General features: G+C 32.3%; 1 protein-coding gene across 1 annotated transcript; it reads right to left on the bottom strand.

Annotated features, from left to right (window-relative positions):
* Positions 1 to 533: 533 nt before the first annotated feature.
* LOC121374113 (tetratricopeptide repeat protein 29-like) lies at positions 534 to 27,402 on the bottom strand. The gene is made up of 10 exons (XM_041501048.1): positions 27,318 to 27,402; positions 20,730 to 20,976; positions 19,400 to 19,623; positions 18,239 to 18,424; positions 15,894 to 16,106; positions 15,075 to 15,160; positions 12,855 to 12,946; positions 12,011 to 12,134; positions 11,271 to 11,505; positions 534 to 3,351 (listed from the first exon to the last, which is right to left on the bottom strand). Exons 2-10 carry the CDS (start codon positions 20,972 to 20,974, stop codon positions 3,188 to 3,190), a joined length of 1,569 nt encoding a protein of 522 aa, XP_041356982.1. The 5' UTR covers positions 20,975 to 20,976; positions 27,318 to 27,402; the 3' UTR covers positions 534 to 3,187.
* Positions 27,403 to 27,510: the final 108 nt, after the last annotated feature.

Here is a 27,510-nt window from a genome sequence, read left to right as displayed (position 1 = left end):
TTTGCAACTAAATAAAATAACATAGGAACAAAAGTATTATTATGAATACAGCAGTCAAGAACACTATTTAATAAAACATATCACAGTGGCTTTTGGTTAAGCAGACAATCTATGGTTTCACACATTGCTACAAAAACATTAGCAAAATTATATACAAAAAAATAGTAGTAGTTATGAATTCAGTGAACTTATTTACATATAATAATGTGTTTAGCAACAAAAATGAAATATCCAAATATTATGAATATCTATGATAAAAATGTATTACCACTTAAAGCTGCAACCTGTTGTATATTTTTAATACTCAATTAATATGTATTGAGAATAAATCAACTTTTTGTTTTCTAATTTGTAGTCCTGCACTTCTCACTATGAGACTTTGGGGATCTGCTTAGCCATGGAATTTACTGGTAAGAAGTTTGTTTTATTTAATGACACCACTGGAGCATATTGATTTATTAATCATCAGCTATTGGATGTGAAACATTTGGTAATTTTTACATATAGTCTTAGAGAGGAAACCCGCTATATGTTTCCATTAGTAGGAAGGGTCTTTTATATGCACCATCCCAGACAGGATAGCACATACCACAGCCTTTAATATACCAGTTGTGGTGCACTGGCTGGAACAAGAAATAGCCCAATGGGCCCACTGACAGATAGACCCAGTGCATGGAAAACAAATACTGAATAAACAGTTTATGCGATTATCCATTCCAGTTATAATATTATAACTAGCAGCAATCGTTCTGAACACCACATCATGCTGCCTAACCCCTTGAAGAAATACCTCTCTTTGTTAATATGTGCAGGCTCCTAGCAAATTTTCATACTGTTTTTTTTAAAAAGTATTTTCTGGAAACCTGAGTATGATCCACCCCCCTAAAAACTTTGCTCACTAAAATTGATACCACCCCAGCACAATTTTCTGCACACATGCTTGATGTGCTTTATTTATAATACCCGTTTTGTGATAAGATTTTTAAGTTTCATATCTGTTGATAATACATACATTTATTAAAACTGCAGTTGTGTTCGTATTTTGCATTAGTAAATGGTATTACAGGATAATATGACAAGATTGCAGCTTTGACTAACCAATTAACTATTAATAAACAAAAACACATACAAATCTATATACAAATCTATATATAAATCTATAATTTTATGTTCCTCATTCTATTGAAAACAATTATTTATAAAAGAAACAACACAAACCACACCCCAAAACAAACATATGTTACAAACAAGTCTCTATGTCTGAAATGGAACAAAGGAGATTCAAAAGAATTATGTTAATGAATTTTAAACAAATGTTTTTTTAGTGTAACAAACTTCTCTGTGATTTTATTAAAACTATAATTATATTAATAAAATTTTACCACCTTTTCTCCTAATGATATATATTCTGTTCAACCACTATGCAAGATAGGAAACTAAAAAACCCTCCAAAAAACCCAAACCCCACCCCAAAAACCCCCAACCAAAAACAACACAAAAAACAAGACAAAAAAAAGAAAAAAAGAGTCAAAACTAAATCCTTCCAAACACGTTTTGGCAATGTGTGTTAATGCTAACACAGTGTCATTCAGCAACACAATTCACTATATACATGCAGTAATATATCAAAACTGAATTAAAATTAATAAATTAATGAATTTTTAATGACACTTGAGCACTCAACAAAACTGTACCTCATAAATGACATATACTTTTTTTTTTTTAAACTTTCTAACTACACAAGAAAAGAAACATAAATTGTCTTGAAAACATAAGTAACAAAATATAACTTTTTAACAGCTATGCATTGAAAATTAACCATCTCATATAAACACACACAGTGTATCTATTATTGATAAATGTTTCCAATACAATTTTGTTAATGTTGGCAACTAAGTGAAGTTAAAATTAAAAATAATATGACCTGAAATAAATCTTTAACTTAAACACATGTACAAAATAAAAAACATGTAGTCAGTTCTAAACCACAGTGTTTCAATGTCATGCACTATAAAACTTCCTGGTACTGTAGAACATGCTTAAACCAAATCCTGACAAATCCAGATTCCTGTTAAAATCAGCCAAATTTCTGTCCAGAATATTTCATATATATTCAATGCATTACAACCCTGAATAAACCAGAACCTGTCCATTCTGGAAACTAGATAGATTTATAGATTTTTTGGATGTAAGTGTCAAGATTCTTCATAAAATAACCTGCAAAACTACCCTGCTGAAAACACAGTTGAACTCCAGCTGAATAAACCCAACACATTAACAATACATTATATAACTGATTGTAGTTAAAAATCACACATATACAACAACTATGTATGTGCATACAATTCAAACAGGATACTGACTTCAACTTTTACATACCTTTAATAATCTAATACAGGTTCTGGTTTCAGGATATATCAGATTGGGCCAATTTCATTTTCCAACAAGTTATATTTATAAAATGATGACACCATACACCAATATACCAAATCTGTCTCTAAACTAGATAAATGTTGAGGCCCCAAGGTGATCTGGTTTTGACAGATTCTAAACCAGATAAAAGTTGAGGTCCCAAAATTATCTGGTTTTGGCAGGTTTCAGATCTTTCTAAACCGGATAAATGTTGAGGTCACAAGGTGATCTGGTTTTGGCAGGTTCCAGATCTCTCTCTAAACCAGATAAATGTTGAGATCCCAAAATTATCTGGTTTTGGCAGGTTTCAGATCTTTCTAAACTCGATAAATGTTTGAGGCCTCAAGGTGATCTGGTTTTGGAAGGTTTCAGCTCTTTCTAAACTGGATAAACGTTAAGGTCCCAAGGTGATCTGGTTTTGGCAGGTTCCACAGTATATCCGACCGGTGACCAATCCAAAATGGTGTAATGTAATTGCTTCCAGTATATAACCAATCAGTGATCTACATGATCCAGCAGACCTCTCTCCACTGGTATGGACAAGAAGGTTAATAAGGTTAGACAATACAACTCGTGCAATATGCTATATATTTCATTTTGTTAATATTTTGACACTTGTCATTATGAAATCTCCACCACTAGTTTTGACACGGTCATTATGAAATCTCTCTCACTGGTTCTGACATTCATTGTGAAATCTCTCTCACTGGTATTGACACGGTCATTATGAAGTCTTTCTCATTGGTTTTATCTCCATGCACTGCATTGTGCAATGTTAATTTTCCTCCTCCTCACTTTCACTTACAACGGTACTTGAGGGGGCCTGTTGGGTTGTTGTCGCATTCAGCTGCTCTACAGTTTTCTCTTCACCTTCCTCTATCGCCTTCGTATCTTTCTTCTCAGGTTTTGTTACGCTTTTACGAACGTCTGTTGGTGTTGCTACAAAACAAAACAATATTTCTCACTATTGTTTCACACACCATTTAGGTATAAGGTAATGGCCATGATATTTGCTATTGTGCATGTGGGGAAAAGTGTATATAAATGATCCCATGCTGCAAATTGGTGTTGGAGTGTTGTTAAAAATTAATTTGTTCAGTTACTGATTGGGTTCAAATAGTATTATGATGATTCTTCTCTCATTCTCTAGACCAGTGGCAAAGCACTTGACTGATTCCCAGTCGTTCTAGGACTGATCTCGATCAGTGGGCCCATTGGGCTATTTCTCGTTCCAGTCGGTGCACCATGACTGGTATATCAAAGGCTGTGGTATGTGCTATCCTGTCTGTGGGATGGTGCATATTATAAAATATCCCTTACTACTGATGAAAAAAATGTAGCTGCCGATAAAACAATACCGGTATGCATCTAAGGTGATCTTAGCTCTAAGATCACTCCGTGTAACGAGGACCTGACCCGTATTACAATAATGAGCACTACAAAATAATATGTAAACTTAATGACAGGTTGAAAATCACTAACTAGAATTCCTGTACAAATTATATACTGATGGAAAGAATTGAGGGAACATGTGGTACTTGAGACCAGACTTAATTCACTAGTACTAGAGTAGTTATGCCTGTATTAAATACAGAGATGTACAGTGAAACCTCTCAAGACTGGACCCTCTAAAAACCGGAATTCCCTCAAAACCGGATGTTTTACAGTGTCCCTTTCTAAAAACCAAAACAGAACTTAACCTCTCAAAACCGGATCCCTCTTAAAACTGTATGTTTGTCTTGGTCCCAAGGGTGTCCAGTTTAGAGGGTTTTCACCGTAATATGGGATTGAATGTCAGTACTGTGAGACTAACTGTCAGTGTTATGCTTTACTTCTTGAAATTGTAGATCAAGTTTTTGGATTGCAGTCCATATATGCTGTTACTATTTATGTAGTCCTTTTATTTCTTTCCATTGATGTATATGCTCTAAAATAATTGCTAACAATCTGGTTTCAAAGTGTAATCAAATTAAGATTATTTTTCGCTTAGAAAATGAGTAAATACAATATTTGCTGTTACTATTTATGTGTTTCCTTATGCCTTTCCATTGATGCAACAACTCTAAAATACATGTATTTAATTGCTAACAATCTGGTTTCATAGTGTGTGGTCACATTAAGAATTTCTCGCTAATAAAATGAGTAAATACAAACCAAATATGGGGACAAGCTTTTTGGTGACTATTATTGAATATATTTCATATCTTGCAAACAACAGTTTCACACTGTATAACTGCATGTGCACTCTCACAAATCGACACCAACCTAGATATTGTTGAAGAGTCAACAGAAGATACACATTCTAGTGAGAAAATAGAAAAAAAAAGAAGAAAGAAGAAGAAAAAGAAAAACAAGTGATCCATGGTGTAACACTATTATTTTAACATGCCTTATACTTTAAATTAAATTTAAGTTGGTAGCTCCTTTATGTCAAAGGTAATCTTACATTTACCAAAAAAACAGAAAGTGCTGTCATTTGACCTTTACAGTTTTAGTAATAATTCAAAATATTTGAGATGATGGCAACATCATGAATCACTTAAACAATGAATGAAATGAATGAATGTTTAACGACACCCCAGCATGAAAAAACATTGGCTATTGGCTGTCAAACTAAGGCAATTGCATAAATGAAGTGATGATCAAGAATTAAATTAAAACAGTTTATAGAGCTGTGCAAAAAATAAAATAAAATTATATCACAGGTAAATAAAATTAAAATTTAGAATAAAACTTCAGTATTTTTTAAGAATGTCAAAAAAGGTTTAGGATGAAATTGAACAAAATTCATCAAATATCTTCTACCAAATATATCTTTTCTAGTTTGCTTCAGATGGTTGCATCATCAGAGTATACTGACAGGCCTCACACTGAGGAGGATCTTTCATCATAATATATGAATGTGTCATGTGTGTATGGTTGATGCGAGCATGGCACAAGACAATTTCAACCTTCCAACGCTGCCTATAGGAGGACTGCCACTCTCCGAGGACAATCTTGACAGAATGAAGTTTATTCATGACCACACCTTTCCATTAATCTTGCAAAGTCGAAAAGTTATAATGGCTAATATGATGTTTAAAACAACTTTACGGACACCAGTACTGGCGTGGGGACAAATTCAAATCAGATTTAGCAGACTAATCTACCTTTTCACTTTCCTTAATTACTGGAACATTCATTTAATTGTATAATATTTAAAACATACATGACACCAGTTTGAATATGATTTGAAAAACAAATCTGTTTTGTATGAATTATTAGAAGATTGATTTAATTATATAATATTAAAAACAGATTAAATGTGCTTTGAAAATAAAATCTGTTTTGTATGAATCATTAGAACATTGATTTAACTGTATAAAATTTAAAACAGTTTGAATGTGATTTAAAAAGAAAATCTGTTTTGTATGAACCATTAGAACATTGATCAGTTTAAATGTGACTTGAAAGAAAATCTGTTTTGTATGAATCATTAGAATATTTATTTAATTGTATAATATTTAAAACAGTTTGAATGTGACTTGAAAAGAAAATCTGTTTTGTATGAATCATTTGAACATTTATTTAATTGTATAATGTTTAAAAGTTTAAATGTGACTTGAAAAGAAAATCTGTTTTGTGTGAATCATTAGAACATTGATTTAATTGTATAATATTTAAAATAGTTTAAATGCGATTTTAAAAGAAAATCTGTTTTGTATGCATCATTAGAACATTGATCAGTTTAAATGTGACTTGAAAGAAAATCTGTTTTGTGTGAATCATTAGAATATTTATTTAATTGTATAATATTTAAAACAGTTTGAATGTGACTTGAAAAGAAAATCTTTTTTGTATGAATTCTTAGAATATTTATTTAACTGTATAATATTTAAAACAGTTTGAATGTAAATCTATTTTGTATGAATCATTATAGAATATTTATTTAATTGTATAATATTTAAAATAGGTTTGAATGTGACTTGAAAAGAAAATCTGTTTTGTATGAATCATTATAGAATATTTATTTAATTGTATAATATTTAAAACAGGTTTGAATGTGACTTGAAAAGAAAATCTGTTTTGTTGAATCATTATAGAATATTTATTTAATTGTATAATATTTAAAATAGGTTTGAATGTGACTTGAAAAGAAAATCGATTTTGTATGAATCAATAGAACACTGAACAGTTTAAATGTGACTTGAAAGAAAATCTGTTTTGTATGAATCATTCGAATATTTATTTAACTATATAATATTTAAAACAGTTTGAATGTGACTTGAAAAGAAAATCTGTTTTGTATGAATCATTTGAACATTTATTTAATTGTATAATGTTTAAAACAGTTTAAATGTGACTTGAAAAGAAAATCTGTTTTGTATGAATCATTAGAACATTGATTTAATTGTATAATATTTAAAACCATTTAAATGTGATTTTAAAAGGAAATCTGTTTTGTTGAATCATTATAGAATATTTATTTAATTGTATAATATTTAAAATAGGTTTGAATATGACTTGAAAAGAAAATCGATTTTGTATGAATCATTAGAACATTGAACAGTTTAAATGTGAATTGAAAGAAAATCTGTTTTGTATGAATCATTATAGATATTTAATTGTATAATACTTAAAACAGTTTGAATGTGATTTGAAAAGAAAATCTGTTTTGTATGAATCATTTGAACATTTATTTAATTGTATAATGTTTAAAACAGTTTAAATGTGACTTGAAAAGAAAATCTGTTTTGTGTGAATCATTAAAACATTGATTTAATTGTATAATATTTAAAACAGTTTGAATGTGATTTGAAAAGAAAATCTGTTTTGTATGAATCATTAGAACATTGATCAGTTTAAATGTAACTTGAAAGAAAATCTGTTTTGTGAATCATTAGAATATTTATTTAATTGTATATTTAAAACAGTTTGAATGTGACTTGAAAAGAAAATCTGTTTTGTATGAATCATTATAGAATATTTATTTAATTGTATAATATTTAAAATAGGTTTGAATGTGACTTGAAAAGAAAATCTGTTTTGTATGAATCATTAGAACACTGATCAGTTTAAATGTGACTTGAAAGAAAATCTCTTTTGTATGAATCATTAGAATATTTATTTAACTATATAATATTTAAAACAGTTTGAATGTGATTTGAAAAGAAAATCTGTTTTGTGTGAATCATTAGAACATTGATTTAATTGTATAATATTTAAAACAGTTTAAATGTGATTTTAAAAGAAAATCTGTTTTGTATGAATCATTAGAACATTGATTTAATTGTATAATATTTAAAACAATTTAAATGTGATTTTAAAAGGAAATCTGTTTTGTATGAATCATTAACAAATTGATTTAATTGTATAATATTTAAAACAGTTTGAATGTGATTTGAAAAGAAAATCTGTTTTGTATGAATCATTAGAACATTGATCAGTTTAAATGTAACTTGAAAGAAAATCTGTTTTGTGAATCATTAGAATATTTATTTAATTGTATAATATTTAAAACAGTTTGAATGTGACTTGAAAAGAAAATCTATTTTGTATGAATCATTAGAACATTGATCAGTTTAAATGTGACTTAAAAGAAAATCTGTTTTGTATGAATCATTAGAATATTTATTTAATTGTATAATATTTAAAACAGTTTAAATGTTTCTTGAAAGAAAATCTGTTTTGTATGAATCATTATAGAATATTTATTTAATTGTATAATATTTAAAATAGCTTTGAATGTGACTTGAAAAGAAAATCTGTTTTGTATGAATCATTTGAACATTGATTTAATTATATAATATTTAAAACAGTTTGAATGTGATTTTAAAAGAAAATCTGTTTTGTATGAATTCTTAGAATATTTATTTAACTGTATAATATTTAAAACAGTTTGAATGTGATTTGAAAAGAAAATCTATTTTGTATGAATCATTAGAACATTGATCAGTTTAAATGTTTCTTGAAAGAAAATCTGTTTTGTATGAATCATTATAGAATATTTATTTAATTGTATAATATTTAAAATAGGTTTGAATGTGACTTGAAAAGAAAATCTGTTTTGTATGAATCATTTGAACATTGATTTAATTATAAAATATTTAAAACAGTTTGAATGTGATTTTAAAAGAAAATCTGTTTTGTATGCATCATTGATCAGTTTAAATGTGACTTGAAAAAAAAATCCGTTTTGTATGAATCATTAGAATATTTATTTAATTGTATATTATTTAAAACAGTTTAAATGTGACTTAAAAGAAAATCTGTTTTGTATGAATCATTAGAATATTTATTTAATTGTATATTTAAAAGAGTTTGAATGTGACTTGAAAAAAAGAAAATCTGTTTTGTATAAATCAATAGAAGATTTATTTAATTATATAATATTTAAAACAGTTTAAATGTCACTTGAAAAGAAAATCTGTTTTGTATGAATGATTAGAACATTGATTTAATTGTATAATATTTAAAACAGTTTGAATGTGATTTTAAAACAAAATCTGTTTTGTATGCATCATTAGAATATTGATCAGTTTAAATGTGACTTAAAATAAAATCTGTTTTGTATGAATCATTAGAATATTTATTTAATTGTACATGTATATTTAAAAGATTTTGAATGTGACTTGAAAAAAATTAAATCTGTTTTGTATAAATCAATAGAACATTGATTTAATTATATAATATTTAAAACTATTTAAATATGACTTGAAAAGAAAATCTGTTTTGTATGAATCATTAGAACATTTATTTAATTGTATAATATTTAAAACAGTTTGAATGTGATTTTAAAACAAAATCTGTTTTGTATGCATCATTAGAACATTGATCAGTTTAAATGTGACTTAAAAGAAAATCTGTTTTGTATGAATCATTAGAATATTTATTTAATTGTATAATATTTAAAACAGTTTAAATGTTTCTTGAAAGAAAATCTTTTTTGTATGAATCATTATAGAATATTTATTTAATTGTATAATATTTAAAATAGGTTTGAATGTGACTTGAAAAGAAAATCTGTTTTGTATGCATCATTAGAACATTGATCAGTTTAAATGTGACTTAAAAGAAAATCTGTTTTGTATGAATCATTAGAATATTTATTTAATTGTATAATATTTAAAACAGTTTAAATGTTTCTTGAAAGAAAATCTGTTTTGTATGAATCATTATAGAATATTTATTTAATTGTATAATATTTAAAATAGCTTTGAATGTGACTTGAAAAGAAAATCTGTTTTGTATGAATCATTTGAACATTGATTTAATTATATAATATTTGAAACAGTTTGAATGTGATTTTAAAAGAAAATCTGTTTTGTATGAATTCTTAGAATATTTATTTAACTGTATAATATTTAAAACAGTTTGAATGTGATTTGAAAAGAAAATCTATTTTGTATGAATCATTAGAACATTGATCAGTTTAAATGTTTCTTGAAAGAAAATCTGTTTTGTATGAATCATTATAGAATATTTATTTAATTGTATAATATTTAAAATAGGTTTGAATGTGACTTGAAAAGAAAATCTGTTTTGTATGAATCATTTGAACATTGATTTAATTATAAAATATTTAAAACAGTTTGAATGTGATTTTAAAAGAAAATCTGTTTTGTATAAATCAATAGAACATTGATTTAATTGTATAATATTTAAAACAGTTTGAATGTGGTTTGAAAATAAAATAAAATCTGTTTTCTATGAATCATTAGAACATTGATTTCACTGTATAATATTTAAAAGAATTTGAACATATTTGAAAAGAAAAATGTTCATGTTGTCGAACTTGAATATTTACAAAATACATGCACCATCATTGGTGTAGCCAGGTTTTAATATTGAAGGGGACGGAGGGGGGAGCACCAAGACGGCCTTTGAGTCATATAGAGTGACAGGCAAATATAAAAGGTGGTGGAAACACAGAGGTTTGATTGGCAGGGAGCATGGCCAGTTATAAGACTCCTTTTAGAACACACATACATTGTAAATGTAAATATTAAAAATGAAATCTAAATAATACTGAAGAAATAAAGGTGTATTATTATAAAACTGAAAACAAAAACAACAAAACAAAACAAAATAAAACAACAAAACAAAACAAAATAAAATAAACAAAACAAAAGATAAAACAAAACAAATTTAGGACAATTTGCTATTTTTGTTTCTTTTTTAATAAAGTAAAACAAATGCACTATTTAAACTGCAAAAACAAAATTAATATATGCATGTGCTGTACCCAGTATATCTTTCATTTTTATGTTTGATTTTTAATTTTATTTTTGGGATGTTTGTTACATATTTTAATTTAAAGCATGGATTTATGTGTGTGAAGTAATCCAATATAAGTTATTATTTTCTTTTTTAAACTAGTACAGTGGGTTCAAAACAATGATGACAAAAAGTGTCCAAAGTCAATTGGGTCACAAATATTGTTTTACATAGGACTGGTCCAAGCTTTAAATTTAAAATGTGGGTGTTGTGAATAATACAAATATTGTAATAAATAAACGTGCAGATTTAAAAAAAAAAAAAAAAAAAGATAAGGAAGGATAACGGAAGGAAAACCCACAAAAATATAATAACCATACTTAAAACTGAATCAAACTAAATAGATCTAAACAAGTCAAAAGAATATACATCAGTCTAACAGCCAAGAAGAAAGTTTCATTTCTTAAATAAGATGAAATCTCCAAATGAAAATGAAAAAAAGAGAAAAAAAGATGAAAAGAAAAGAAAAAAAGTAAAGAGTAGGAAAGACAGGCAAGCCTCATTTCACAGACCAGCTTTAGAGGCATGTTTCTCATGAAGCAAACAGAAAAGCAAAGAGTCAGTAATGATTAAAGATCCCTTGGTTTCCAGAGCATCCTCACATGGATTTGGAATGGGTTTTTCAAACTCATCTGTCCTGGCACTCTTCCATTCGATGAGTCTCTCCAGGCAAGGCTGATGGCCCTGGATGATGTGGTTGCCAAAGCCTTTGAGCATGCGATGAGCCATTGCAATTCCATACTGAACACGGTTGGCATGGATCAAGCTGGCCTCGCCCATAGCTCTGGATACATTGTAGGCCTTGCTGAAGTACTCCGTAGCTTCTTCATATTTTCCCTGCAAACAGAAAGAGAGAGAGAGCAAGTGAAGAATGTATTATGAATCAAAACAACCCACAAAACAAACCACATTGCACATAACCATTTAATAAGCACAAACACACCTATTAATACACTTAAATGATATCATAATTGATCCAGCCAGTCTATTTACAAATGTTTACAATTCTTTTATTAATGCATCCAATACATTTCATAATGCATTAATTAGCGATGTATTCAATCCATGGAACATTTTGATTTGGTCCAATTGGTGATCAAACCGAACCATTTACAAGTGTATTGCCAGCCAGCAAGCCAGCCAGCCAGTCAGGTAGGTAGGTAGGTAGCCAACCAGTCAGCCAGCCAGCCAGGTAGGTAGGTAGATAGCCAACCAGCCAGCCAGCCAGCCAGCCAGGTAGGTAGGTAGGCAACCAGCCAGCCAGGTAGGTAGGTAGGTAGGTAGCCAACCAGCCAGCCAGCCAGGAAGCCAAGCATTGAAATCCATCCATCCAGTTACTAACCAGTGAGTTGTAGATGTTGCCAAGATTATGACAAGCCTTGCTAAACTCAACTTCCTGACCACTTTTTTCTGCCGTTTCCACAAACTGCTTGAGATACTTGATACACTCTGACACTTTACCCGCCCTGCAAGCAAATAACAACATATTAATTACTTACAAATGAAGTAAAACAAAGCAGATATGTCGTAAAAACCCTTTGGATAGAGCAGGACAAAATAGTAAACAGATTTGAAAATTCATATCTAGAAGATATACTGAATATTAATAATGTTTTTGACTTTAATAAAATATACTTTACAAGGCCAACTGTCATGTGCCATTTTGACTTGTGCCATTAACATACCAAAATCGGTTTCCAGAATGTACATTCTTGGGCTTTGAACTGGAAGTGGATTGTTTGACGTTACCCGTTAACACATCAGCTGCGAAAGTGCATTGAATGTTATGATTTAACATCATATCTGACAATGAATTATTGCATTCTTTCAATGTGACATCATAACTGGAACCGAACTGAACTGTATTCTGGCATTTATCATTGACACCCCAAAAAATACAACCAAACAGAACTGGAAGTGAATTTCAACTTCCACATACAGATATGGAATGAATTGGAAGCACATCAAAGGGCTTTGTAACTAAAGTGTGTGTAGCAACAACTGGAAGTAACTGTACTCATTGCCCATGGATCTGCCTCGAGGTGTATTCTTGTTTGGTGTGTTAACACTATAATGTTGCAATCAAAAAATGTAGAAGAGAAATTCCTATTTTTAAAATATAATTTCCAGGGAAGCATAACCCAAATTCCCTCATAATAATAATAATAATAAAGTATAGTTTGTACCTGGAATATGTCTTAGCAATGGCATCACATGCTCTTCCAATTCCTTCATAATCATTTGCCGATTTACACGTTGACAAAAAGTCTTCTAGATGCTAAAAAAGAAAAAACTAACTGCTAAACAAAACTTCTGTGGACATAACTACATGACGTACCATAAACTAAATCAAATTCAGTATTGCTCATAAATGCATCCATAGATGTTCATTTCCATGCATGATAAACAAATTAACATAAAATTTTATAAAAGAAATAATTTGTCATGTAAAATTGATGATTAATCTAGTTCTTAAAAAATATACATATTAAAACAATTGTTTGTTTTTTTAAATAAAAAGATTAAAACAAATAATTTTAAGTTAATAAATTTAACATTTTTAAAACATACATTGAGATGAACTTTCATAGATGAAGCTATATACACCAAACTTCATAGACTGAGACTTATAGTCCATGAGAAATGGATCTACATAAATAGGTGCATCTTTTAACCAAATTCTATTAGTCTTGGATTTATAGTAATTAAGGATTTTCTGTTATTTCTTTTACATTCATCGGGGTATGAACAAAACAGAAAAATCATCTGCAAACTTCACTGATTCACACAGTTTGCGGATGAATTTTTCCCCCAATACCCACATGAACGTAAAACAAATAACAGACAATGCTTATAATTAAATTTAATAAGTAATAACGTTAAAAATTCATATTTTATTAAGAGGTATTTTTTTGTTCCTAAACAATAACACTCAATAAGACAAACTATCGATATAAAATGATGTCCATCAGATATGATGTTCCCTGACGATGTAATTTTTACGTTCATTGAGATATGAACAAACTCCTGTTGCTATGGCTGGAAAGATACAATCTTCCATCTCACATGCAGCACAATATTTACACCCATTTACATTTGTTATGCTAACCATTTTCACACTGAGACTAAATTATGATTCAGCATACAACTGACTTATTTATGCAACGTATGGCTGCTATGCATCAGACACTTGATCTAGACCGAAGAAACCAATTATCAGCAAGAGATCTTTTATGTTTGTTTTTTGAGTGTAACAACACCACTAGAGCACATTGATTCATTAATCATCGGCTTTTGGATGTCAAACATTTTGTAATTTTCACCTATAGTCTTGCAGAAGAAATCTGCTTCATTTTCTACTAGTAGCAAGGGATCTTTTATATGCACTATCTTGCAGACAAGATAACACATACCATGGCCTTTGATATACCAGTTGTGGTGCACTGGCTGAAACGAAAAATAGCCCAATGGCCACACCCTAGACCAACCGCGCATCAGGCAAGCACTTTACCACTGGGCTACATCCCACCCCGAGATGGTACACACTATAGCCTTTTATATAATGTTAAACTTTGTTTTGTTTAAAGACACCACCAGAACACATTGATTAATTGATCACCAATAGGACATCAGACATTTGGTAATTCTGAAAAGTACTGTTAGAGTAGTCATCAAAGGAAACCCGCTACATTTTTCCATTAGCAGCAAGGGATCTTTTACATGGACTTTCCCACAGACAGGACAACACATGTGACAGCCTTTGATATCCCAGTCATAGAGGCAATGGTTGGAATGAAAAATGTCCTTAGGTCTCTTTACACAGATGTCATCTGCCAATGAAATTCATGTTAAATTGCCCAACTTCAAATGAAGATTGGCACTAGAATGGGTACTCGTTGGGACTAACATACACCATTGTGAACATTTGTAAGCATTTATTTTCACTCCAAAATTGAGAACATTTCTGTCTCAGTTTTTAGCTATAGGACATGGGCAAAATCCAGCCAAGAAGCCTTACCATTGAAAAACCCCAATTGTTTTAATTCTTCTCCAATTACAAGAAGTTGAATATGTGAACCACAACATATGCCACAATTAGAAACTATAGAGGACCATGATGAATGAACTCTCACCCGGAATTGAACTGTGTAGTGAGACCCCATAGCTCCAATGAAGGGGATTGATCTGACAACCACTAACACCTGCAAGTGTTCTACCATTAAGCCACACCACAATATGCCATAATTTGGAATTCAAACAAGCAACAAGTACATAACAAGAAATAAAATAAACTGAAATATGGATGTTGGGATCATATTTTGGGGACCCCCCCCCCCCCCACAAAGCTGGTATTTAAAATTGTTTTGTGATATATGAAAAATACTGCTGCTTCTTATGATTCTTACCAATAGGGCTTTCTCTTCATCCCCGGCCTTGTCATATGCCAGACCCAGAGTGTAGGTGGACTCACCTCTCAGTTTGTGATCCCCACCTGAACAACACAGGAAATTGCTAAAGGTTAACTTCATGACAAAATTCTATACTACAGTAAAACCTCTCTACACCGTAAACCCTCGGTACTAAGTAAAATGTACGGTTTTAAGAGGTATCAAGTTTAGAGAGGTTAAGTTCTATACTGATTTTTAAAAAGATGGCTGTGAAAAATGTCTGGTTTTTAGGGAATTCCGGTTTATAGAGGGTCCAGTTTTGAGAGGTTTCACTGTATACTGTTTAAATCTATTTTACTGTATCCTTTGCATTCCCAGTAATGACTAACAAGTGATATTGCTAATTTACTTTTTATAGGTGATGCCATTGTCCATCATTTTTAGTACATACACTGCACAGCTGCAGACACTACACAGCTGCAGACTACCAACTTTTTAACAAACTGGTCAATGGTAGTGAATGCTAAATGAAGAATGATACATGCAAAAATTAATGTATACATCAAGACAAATAATCAGGGTGAATCTGCCATTAGTAGGTCCCCTACTGTACAACCTTGCCTTTATATTTATTTTTTAATTTAAAAAACCCCCAACCCAAAACATTTATTACAGTAACTGAAATAAAATAATAATTAAAAAAAGTTTTTATTTATTTAAAATAGTGGTTATAATAGTGATCATAATAGTGATAGTAATGCCGTTTAATGGCATTCAACTATTTTTTCATTCCCATATAAATTCCACCCGGTAAAAGCCGAAATGTGTAACACTAACTATTGGAAGCCATCTGGTAGGCCTTGAGGAGTAGCTGTAGAGAACTGTCGGGGTCGCTGTCCTCCAGCTGGTTGCCGATGTTAGTGTAGATGTTGTACAGGTTGATACAGGCATCCGTATAGAACGTCACGCCCTCCTCATTCACCCAGTGTGTGTTGTCAGATGCCAGCTCGTGGTAAGCCTCAAAGTGTTTTGAGGCTTGGAAGTAATCACCTGAAAAACAAACAAAAAAATAGTTTAGATATGCAATTTATTATATTTTTTATGCATTAATTTTGCAGTTTATCTAAGTATAATAGTATATACTAGTTTATTATACTACATAATCATACATCAGCTAAGGTTATTCATCAATTAAAAAAAAAAAAAAAAAAAATTAAAAAATTAAAAATAATAATAATTTTTAAAAAGAAAAAAAGAAGAAGAAATTTTGGTATGAAAGTTATTACATTTCAGATATTAATTTTGCAGCTTATCTGAGTACATACTACATACTACATAATCACACACTAGCTATTATTATTTATCAGTAAATCAAGTTTAATAAAAAAAAAATTAATTAAAAAATAATAATAATAAAAATTAAAATAATAAAATAGACATAGTTTAGTAGATGCAGTTTAGATAAGCAAAGTATTGCATTTTCAGAATATACATTTAACAAGATATGCAGTTACGCAGGAACCTGTCTGATAAGAATATTTTATAAAATGGGTTGTTTGATTGGAAAATGAATCACCTTCGTTTGCTTTCCTTCTTCATTCTTTCATTCATTTTTAATTTATTTATTATTTTGTATTTTTTCTGTGTTTTGTTTTTACCTCATGCATATACAGTGGACTCTGTCTAAACCGGACTCACTTCGTACCGTCGAAATAGTCCGGTTTACATAAAGGACCGGTTTAGACAGAGTTATGGTTCTTGAATGATCGACAACTCGAGATCAACAATGACATTTGAACCCATGGATTGTTGGGAAACACTGTCATACAATCCATTGTAACGAATGTAATTACATATCAAATATATGTTTCTGTCTCAAATAGTAGTGGCTGCATATTAAACGTGTTTGTGATCGTTCTAATATGTGTACTAGGTTAAATTTCATTTTATTTCTTAAACATTATATTTTCGTACGTACGGAATCATTTGAATACAAAATCGAGTTTGGGCTTCTTATAATTATTTAGACAACCAGAAACACCTTGAATATACAGACACTGATATTCTAAACAAGAAAATATATTTATACATGCCGAATTCATAAGAGTGAAATCAGTTAGGTATCCACACACAACACTAATATTAATTCGATTGATGTAACGGCCTACTGCAATAAGAGTAAACTTCACACGGGTGCGATTACATTTTGTATTTGATCTTGCGACGGCGTTCTGATTACTCGGCAAGTGACGATCATTGTTCAACTAATTAAGTAGCTCGCCGTTCAGTCAAATTCCAATCCGGTGTAGACAGAGGTAATTAATGCATGAATGGTTCTTTTGTTCTTGATTTTTGATCCGGAGTCCGGAGTAGACAGAATACGGATTAGGCAGAGATTTATACTTAAGAGATAAATGGTAACTGAGCGGGGTTGTAAAAATGGACCGGTTTACGCAGAGATCCGGATTACACAGAATCCGGTTTAGACAGAGTCCACTGTACTTTTCTTTGAATATTTAATTTTTTGTATATTCTTGTAATAGTTGTAGTCACCATTATATTGTCATTATTGTATGTTATTAGGAGAGGGCCCTGTAAGTTGGATAACTTGTGCCCAATCCATTTGTACCTTATATACAATAAAATATGTTTCAATCAAAACAAGATAATAATCTTAGTATAATATACTAAACAATAATACTTTTTTTTATAAAATAGTTCATGAGGAGCTTACATAATCCACTAAAAAAACTGTATGTTTAAGGATTGTCTGTTGTTTCTTTTACGTTCATCGGGGTATGAACAAAAAAAATCATCCGCAAACTGTGTGAATATTTTTTTTGTTCATACCCAGATGAACGTAAAAGAAATAACAGACAATACTTATAATTAAATTTGAATGATACATGCTAATAATAAAACTAAAACGTCATACTTTATTTTGAATAATTTTTTATCCATAAACAACAACGCTACGTAATTAAGACAACTTGCCTATATAAAATGACGTCATCACATATGACGTTCCCTGACGACGTAATTTTTACGTTCATCGAAAAATGAACAAACTCCCGTTGCTACATCTGGACCAATCGGATGACGTTATGTTGTAATGAATATTCAAGTTCCATTACAAGAACAGTTAAGACTATGGTAGCTAAAAATGCTCATAACACACTTACCACTTTCCTTGAGAGAAATACCGACATTCCGGTGACCCTCTGCTTGTGCCTGTCCTCCATCCCCTTCAATAGCCTGACTGGTGGTGAGACACGTGTTAAAGAAGTGGTCAGACAGCCACTTGTCTTTGGTACTAAGGAAGTACTTGGCCAGGATAGAGCGCTCTGCATAGACCTGGGAATAGTCATCTGAAATACAGTTACAATTTAAAAATCAGTCAGTCTTCATTGCTTTATGAAAATCATTTCTTAATGACACCTCAGAATTTCTTTTTAACTATGGCTGTTGTGTTCAGGGTTTGTGATGTCATCTGCCAAATTGCCTAAAATATGAATGAGTAAGCCTGTGTGTCTATTACATGGTTATACCGATACATGATCTAGATAGTGAGAAAAACCTACTGCGTCCACATGGGCTACTTTTATATGCTTGTTTATATAAAAAGGATAACGCAAACCAAGGCCTTTGGTATACCAGTTACTGTATATGGCATTGGTTGAGATGTGGGAAAAAAAGGAAGAAAGCCTGACAAGTTATGCTTTGAGTTTTAGGTCGATAGGTCCTGGGTTCCTGTTCATGCATAGAGTCTCAATCTGAAGTGAGAGAATGGCTCATGATGGAGGTGTACAGCCATTACACCAACTTCTCACTAGTGATTAATATCCGTCCTGGAGAGACAGCCCATACAGCTGAGGTGTATGAACCAATTCCATAGCCAGGGTTTTATATTGGGGAAACAACAAAATAATACCAAAGGTGGTTGGGAAAAACAATTGGTGTGATTGGGAAGAGGAATGGCCCAGCTCCATAAGCCAATGCGATGGAGGGGGAGGATAGGGGGATGTTTATGACCCTCTCAATGCTGGAGCAAATTCTCAAATTTTGGGCAAAATAAACTGTTTAGTTTAATCCATGTAAAAATGCATAATAATTTGTTTGCAATATATAAAGCTGTTTGGCAGTAATGCTAATATAAATTAATGTTGTCATCCAGATTCTGGTATTTTCGTTTAATTTGGGCAAAAATCACCCTGTCTATCTACAAAAATGGGAGCATTTACACCCATCCCCCTCTGGCTATGCCAATGGTATGACTACAGTACAATGGTATGACTGAACTTTAAATCGACTAAATAAAAGTCAATTTAAAAAAAGAGTCCTACATTTCCTCTCCGCTGCTTCAGCATTAGTTAGGTGAGTCTTCAGCATGTCAAGTTTCTCGTACTCCTCATGCAGCATAACCTGTGTCCACATGATAGAGTCGGGGCCGGCCCGAATACGATCCTCTTCCTGCTGCTGGATCAAGGCAAACAGTTCTCGGAAGGACATGTGGTAACCTTCCTGAAGCATGTCCAGACACAGGTTGTGCTTGTATGTGTTCCTATACCTGTAAGACAATTTTTACAATTCTTATACAGTACCTGTAATTGAAATTAGAATACTGTCAGCATTTTACTTCTGTAATATACTCTCTTCTACTAAAAGTATATTAAAAACAATTTTAAAAAATTACTTCACAATACAAATGCTGCAGAGTGATATCCAACACATCTAAAATATCTTGAGTAATATTATTAATGGAGAGTGAATATCAGTTATATGGAGTGTCTACTTTCTCTCATCCTCAGGTATATGGGACAGAGCTATCCCATGAAAGAAAGCTATGTAAGAAATTTCTATCCTACATGGGATATCACGCGCACTCGTTTAGCATGATGTTGTTGGTAATAACTGATGTCATATTAATGTGAGATTGTGATGTGAGGTCATTAGACACAGTTTTAAATTAATATTTTGTTATTAAAACCTTCATTATAAAAGGTACCTTATTAATTTGTAGTGGTAAATTTTATTTAACACATGAAATAAACACGATAAATATGATAGTGTACTTTATTTATGATAAAATGATCAAATAAAAAAGTTACAATGTTCAGCCATCTTTGTTTGTTCATGTAAAATAATGGTTTATTTACCGAATGAATGAGAGAAAAAGACTCCGTCATATGAGGTCATGTGGGACAGAAAAAGTACATCCTCGGTGGTGAAAATTTTGACCATGGGACTCGGCAAGCCTCACCCCAGGTGGAAATTTCCACCACCTCTGGTATACTTTTTCTATTCCATGATATGAGTCTTATAGTATTATTTGCTCCAGACCAAGGAACTCTTCTTTGTGTGTAATTTATTAATGAATGCTGCCGTAAATCATGAAAGGAGTCTTTGTTTAATGACATCCCAGCACACTGTTAAAGTAGGAGACTGTAGAAAACTAGCACTGAAACCTGCCACACTCCTTTTTTCCCCCAATAAGCAAGGGGCTTTACATGTATTTTACTACAGACCTCAGCCTTCGACATACCACATATGATGCACTAATTGGACTGGAAAATAACACGAAGAGTCAATCCTGCAACCTAATACACCTCCTGCTTTTCCCAAAATTAAAAAGCAGTAAAAGAATGTTTTAAAAAGAATTGAATAAATCCTTACTTTGTTGTATCACGTTTGGTAAGGACTGGTAGCTGTGTTCTAAGCGACTGTAACTTTTCAAACATCTTTCGTTCATTCTTGCTCAGCATTTTCCTTAGGGGTCGCAGTTTGCCCATCTGTAGCCCATTTTCTGGCGATCCCTTTGGTGGGCCAGGCAGGTACTGAACTTCAGTTTGCATACCCCCATTGTTTCCAGTCTTGGGGGATGCAATGGCACCCTTGATAGGAGGTAAAACAGCCGTCATATCTGAAAATTACAACCACAAATATATATTAGACAAAAAAAAAAAAAAAAAAAAAAAAAAACCCACAAAAGCACACAAACATATAGATATATTACAAATGTTTTCCAACAAGCTGTCTACTTGTACTTCCATAAACAAAAGCAGACCTAGTTTTGTCCACAGTATTCTGCTAATTTTGTATCTTATTTAATTTTATATGCAGGGCTTTAGATCTCACTAATTTGGGACTTTTGTCTTTTCTGAGCGCAGGAAGGTCATTTTAGTTCAGTACTGTTATCAACAGCTGCTGTAGAGTTGTCAATATTCAAAAATGCATTTCAAGTTATTTTAATGTAATTACTCTTAACATTTCAGTGGTTTTGAGATGAAGTAGTTTGAGGTCAGCATGTTTGTACTTAATATGGGTGTGATTATTTTGAGGTCAGCATGTTTGTACTTAATATGGGTGTGATTATTTTGAGGTCAGCATGTTTGTACTTAATATGGGCGTGATTATTTTGAGGTCAGCATGTTTGTACTTAATATGGGCGTGATTATTTTGAGGTCAGCATGTTTGTACTTAATATGGGCGTGATTATTTTGAGGTCAGCATGTTTGTACTTAATATGGGCGTGATTATTTTGGGTATATGTATTTTGGGCACAATGTTTATCGCCTCGACTTTGATGCAATCTAAATCCCTGATATGGATCAGAGAATCTGACACCATTCCATGGAATAATGGTAAAACAAATATATACTCTTCAAAAAAAGAAACGCAAAAGGGTACAAATGGGTTATAACTCCGATTTTATGTTTCCTACCGGTTCATGCTTTGTGAATATAAGGTCATTGCATGTCCCAAACACATTCCCACGGTTACATTCGATAAAACGCAGCTACTGTACAATAAAGTTCCAAAATGTGAATATTCGCAAAAACGCAGCCACGTGCAAACCATGTCACCACTGCACGTGCGTTGTCTGCACGTGCAACATGAACACCGACAGTATAAAAGTGCAGGGTGTTCGCTTGCCTGGCCTCTGTATCTGGCCGACAGTTGACAATCCAGGACATGCCACGTCTCAGTGAACCGCAGAGAAACAATGCCATCGGCCGACTAGACGCAGGCGATTCCAGAACGGCCGTTGCCAGGGCATTCCATGTGTCCCCAAGCACCATCTCCAGACTGTGGGACCGTTACCAGCAACATGGATCAACACGTGACCTCCCTAGATCCGGTCGACCACGGGTCACTACCCCCGGGCAGGACCGCTACATCCGGGTACGCCACCTTCGGGAACGATTGACTACTGCCACCTCCACTGCAGCAGCAATACCAGGTTTGCGCAGGATATCCGACCAGACCGTACGGAACCGCCTACGTGAGGTAGGAATTCGTGCCAGACGTCTAGTTCGAGGTGTCATCTTAACACCACAACACCGTCGACTCCGACTGCAGTGGTGCCAGATTCATCGACAATGGCCTCAACTGCGATGGAGACAGGTGTGGTTCAGTGACGAGTCCCGATTTCTGCTCCGACGTCATGATGGAAGATGTCGCGTGTATAGGCATTGTGGTGAACGTTATGCGGCAAACTGCGTGCAGGAAGTGGACAGATTCGGCGGGGGTAGTGTCATGGTGTGGGCAGCCATCTCACACACTGGCAGAACTGACCTGGTCCACGTGCAGGGCAACCTGAATGCACAGGGCTACATTGACCAGATCCTCCGACCACACATCGTTCCAGTTATGGCCAACACCAACGCAGTGTTCCAACATGACAACGCCAGGCCTCACACAGCACGTCTCACAACGGCTTTCCTACAGAACAACAACATTAATGTCCTTCCTTGGCCATCGATATCACCAGATTTGAACCCAATTGAGCATCTATGGGACGAGTTGGACCGACGCCTCCGACAGCGACAACCACAGCCCCAGACCCTGCCCGAGCTGGCAGCAGCCTTGCAGGCCGAGTGGGCCACCATCCCCCGGGACGTCATCCGTACTCTGGTTGCTTCAATGGGCAGGCGGTGCCAGGCAGTTGTCAACACACGCGGAGGCCACACCCGGTATTGACTCCAGATGACCTTGACCTTGGTGGTGTGTCCTATCACTTACTCACAATGGACTAGAGTGAATTGTGAACAATCCTGCAACATTTGGTAATTATCGGACTCACCATTCAATAATTAAATCAATTCTCCAAATGTTACGACAATGTGGTTTTGCGTTTCTTCTTTTGAAGAGTATATATACATTTATAATCATTATTAGGTAATGTTTCAAAATGATGTCACCAACCTTTAGGAGCTATGTTTTACAATAATATCCACAAGATTCCCATGATCTGTAACTAAACAGCAATTTACACTATAAAAATAGTCATTTCACCCATGATAATGTTAATAAGGTTCTCTGACAAACAAATCTTTCTAATGCTTTTATTTATTAGACGTCATATGAGGGCACTATTATCAACGTTATTATTAGCAATATTATCACTGTTATTATCAACATGTTTTAGTTCATCACTGTTATTATAAACATGTTTTAGTTTATCACTGTAACCTGCTATAAAGGAATGCAAGATCAATCGAACCTAAGCTGATTGACATAAAATTATTGTGGGATCATTTGATAGTTGTTATTTCTACCATTGTATGCACACTGGTGAGACATATTTCAGAACAATGTCCTGTGATTTTTTTTTGGTGGTTTTAGAAGGTGAATTTCTACTTAAAATGTTTGTCTTTTTGTTTCTTTGACTGCTGATTTTCAAACAGAAAATTGGTGGAATTATTTTTAAAAACAGCAGTAGGTACATTTGACATAAACTGATAGGTAATGCAATACAGCAGTCTTACAAAAGTCCATGGACTTCAATACTTGTGACATATAATAATAAATAGTACTGAGATGGAGAAAAAAAAAAGAAGTACATGGACTTCTCGATCTACACCAAAGGTATGCCTTTCTGCCTGTCTTACAATTTTAATTTACTTTGGTTTGTTATTGATTACTTCAGGAATAATACTTAGTACTGCACTTCAGTTTTCCAACTTTCTTCTGTTTCCATTATAATAGACATATTGTTGCAGTTTTAATGTTTGTTAGTTCCATAACTGAGATCAGCACTATAACGTAATAAAATCACTTGTGTGCTCCAAATTTTATAGTATTAATACAAGATCAAGTTTTAAAGGAATGCTTTTATTAACAGTAAAAATTGTGTTGTGGATCGAAACTATCTGTAGATTCATCTTTTAAAAGTCTTCATTTTGCATGGTGTTTTTTTTGTGTGTGCTTTTTAAATATATTTATAAATTAATTATTTATTATTTAAAACTATTATATAAAGAAGCAAGAAGCTCAACTGCTAGAAAACCTTTCATATTTTGTCAGGCAAAAATATATTTTGATAATGTATGTTTTGTTATTCATTTGTAAAATTAACATTTTGGAAGAAGAATGCTGCTAATATTGATTTATGATCCTCTGGTGTTTATTCTATCAAGTTATTCAGTAATTTACAAAACAAATTGTGACTTTTCATTTTTGAAAGTAAAAGCACCAATTTGTGACTGACCCCATATATATATATATGTTTCTTAAATAAGTTACAATAAATGCACAATTGGTACATTTTAACCAAAAATAGGTAAATTTTTATTGTATATACAGTGCTGTCTGGTGTATTGGCACACCTAAGCATTCAAAGACCATTTTCTATGTGAAAACTGTGAAATACTTAATAAAATGTGTCTCTCACCAATGAAGCAGTACATAGTCTGAGATACACTACAAATTGTTTTATGTCTGTAGTAAATAAACATTTTAAAACTGCCCATAAATGTAGACACCCCCTTGTATTCAAAACGATTTGCATGTCCGTTGTTTCGGCGCAGTAGATGTGGATCGGTGACCCCGCTATTTATAAACTGCCCATGACCTCACTTTGTAGCCCATAAACGCTACACTGTTGTCCCAGGATATTTTAGTACTTTTCTGTTTTGTCTTGTTAAAAAATATTACTATGAAAATGAATGATCACACATGACCCATCTTGTGATCAGTTTCGGAATCGTTTTCTTGACTGTCACAGTACTGCAGATGCATACATGTTCATTATCATGCATGGCTAAGATGCCTACATGGATATTTTTTTAGGGTAGATTGTGCACACATGTGCATCTTATTTCGCTTTTATTATTATTATTATTATTATTATTATTTATTTTTATTTTTTTGGTAACAATGTGACAATTGTGAACTGGAATGACTGTCAAGTAAGATGTAAAACTTTTGTTTTGTTTGTATTTGTCTGTGTTTTCTTTTTCAGTTTAAATAAAAATAACCAAAGAAAATAATTACTATAATTTTAAAAATGCGGGAAAGGTGTTTTTAGACTGGTTTTAACATTCTTAATATGAATTATGCTGACCTACTTTGTGTTTATATATACGAAAGCAGGTGAATTATTTATTTTGAAATTATGATATAATTATTATTGATAATTCCAAAAAAAATTAATTGTAGGCCTACCCTTAATAATAAATATGTGGTATCAGGTTGTTTCGTAACCATACCGTTTCGTACCATATCGGTTCGTACCCAAAAGCATACCAGTTTGTACTCAAAGGCATACCAGTTCGTAACCAGAGGAACATCGGCATACCAGTTCGTACCCACATTCGTACATGTTATTTAATGAAAAATAAAACAACAAAAATCCAAGCCAACTGCATTTTAATAATTAGCGATTAGAAATTGTCACGAAGAATCATGTCAAGCGAAGTCAGCTTATTTGTTGATATATTTCAAACACAACATTTTTCTTTTTACATGACAAATTTTTTTTATGTACAAACATAACAATATTTACAAACATAGTAATATTAACATAATTATATAATTATATATAGAAATATTGAAACCCAGCATATTCATACAATTGTATTTATGGTAAAGGTAAATGTGAAATTAATAAAAACTTATATGTTGGTATATTTCTCAAAACTTTCAAAATGTGACTTATTCCCTATTTAGCAATGAGTCCTTCAATTATTGACAGGTGAAAGTAGCATTATGAACTTTTAAATTTGCATATGACATGAAATTTGCATACCGTTATTACACACGGGTTAATACAATCAAATATTAAATGGGTTTATGACAAAAGAATTGCTCTTTGGCTACGAACAGGTATGCTTTTTTGTTACGAAAAGGTATGCTTTTTGGTTACGAAACGGCATGCTTCAGTGATGCACAGCACATAATTGCTCATTTAATGCTTATAAAAGATACTGAGTGATTATTACAACACATTTTTTGCTAAATGTTACAATATGTTTGTAATATAACATTATAATTGTGTATTTAAAAAATATATTAATGTTAGGTGTAATGTATGACATTATTTAATTGGTTACGAACTGGGGAAAAATATCCGCCCGGTCCCCCATTCCCCTAACCCTAACCTTAACTCCAAGTCCAACCCTAACCCTAGCCCCAACCCCAAAACCAACCCCAAACCCAATCCCAACCCTAAACCCTAACCTTAACCCTAACCCTCAGCCCTAACTAAAGATAATAATGGAGGGGACCGGGCAGATATTATACCTATGTTGATACTTGATTAAAGTTAAACATTGAAAATGGAACTGAACTTTAATTTGTTAAAAACACCGACAACATGACAACTTCCTAAGCATACTTGAGCAAAACACCAAGGTCTTAATATAGGCTAAGCCTGTTGACCAATCCCAGTATGTTGTTTTGGGAAATAAAATATTGTTTAAACCAAAACACCATGTGTGCTGAATCACCGGATGCGCCGATACACCTGACGCGGTTGTATTTTAATTTAGGTTTTACACTGTATGAATTGATTGCCGTTCAGTGGTAATTTTGGATTTAGTGACTGCTTTGGACAAATACCATTTCATAATAATTTCAAAAATAATTTCAATGTTGCATTCATTTAAAATAAAACAAAATTTAAAACCCTAAACAATTTTCATTTCTTATAAACTTCTTTAATAAATTCTTAATATTTTATTCACTCTAAATTATTTTTCTCATCCTAGTAGTCTTAATTTTCTGTAAACAGCACATGTCAATGAAAAAATTATTTATATAAACTGAATTTGGAATACTTGCTGTGATCACTGCAATGGTAATGTTCCACAAAAACTAACGACTACGAAAATGGGATATTCTTGAATACAATTAATTCTTCGTTTAGTAGTGTGCGCTAAGAAGATACACACGACTCAAACTACCTAAAATAGATGGTTTATATTGTCAAACTATATGATACAACAGGTCCGCCCATTTGGTTATTTGTGTTTTACGTACTGCGTGCTCAAATTAATCAGTATCTTCCTAATCTTTCTTTGGCAGCCATTACACCATTGTATTCTGCAACCATGACTACAAAAAACGTCACCGGGACAGTTTTACTTTTGAGGGCATATAATATATTCGTAAGTCATTACAAAAAATATATAACTATCTTGTTATAAGTTGTAATACCGAAGTATAAATTATA

This window comes from Gigantopelta aegis, chromosome 6, assembly GCF_016097555.1.
Source record: "Gigantopelta aegis isolate Gae_Host chromosome 6, Gae_host_genome, whole genome shotgun sequence".
Taxonomy (NCBI): Eukaryota; Metazoa; Mollusca; class Gastropoda; order Neomphalida; family Peltospiridae; genus Gigantopelta; species Gigantopelta aegis.
The sequence above is the reverse complement of the archived record's forward strand: the minus strand, read 5'-3'. Positions and strand labels throughout refer to the sequence as shown.

Coding starts and splice junctions, on each gene's coding strand:
- LOC121374113 (XM_041501048.1), bottom strand. CDS start 20,974: ATGACGGCTGTTTTACCTCCTATCAAGGGTGCCATTGCATCCCCCAAG. Junction 18,425..19,399: donor TGAAGCAGCGGAGAGGAAAT/GTAGGACTCTTT, acceptor ACTGTATTTCAG/ATGACTATTCCCAGGTCTAT. Junction 16,107..18,238: donor TATTTCTCTCAAGGAAAGTG/GTAAGTGTGTTA, acceptor TTTGTTTTTCAG/GTGATTACTTCCAAGCCTCA.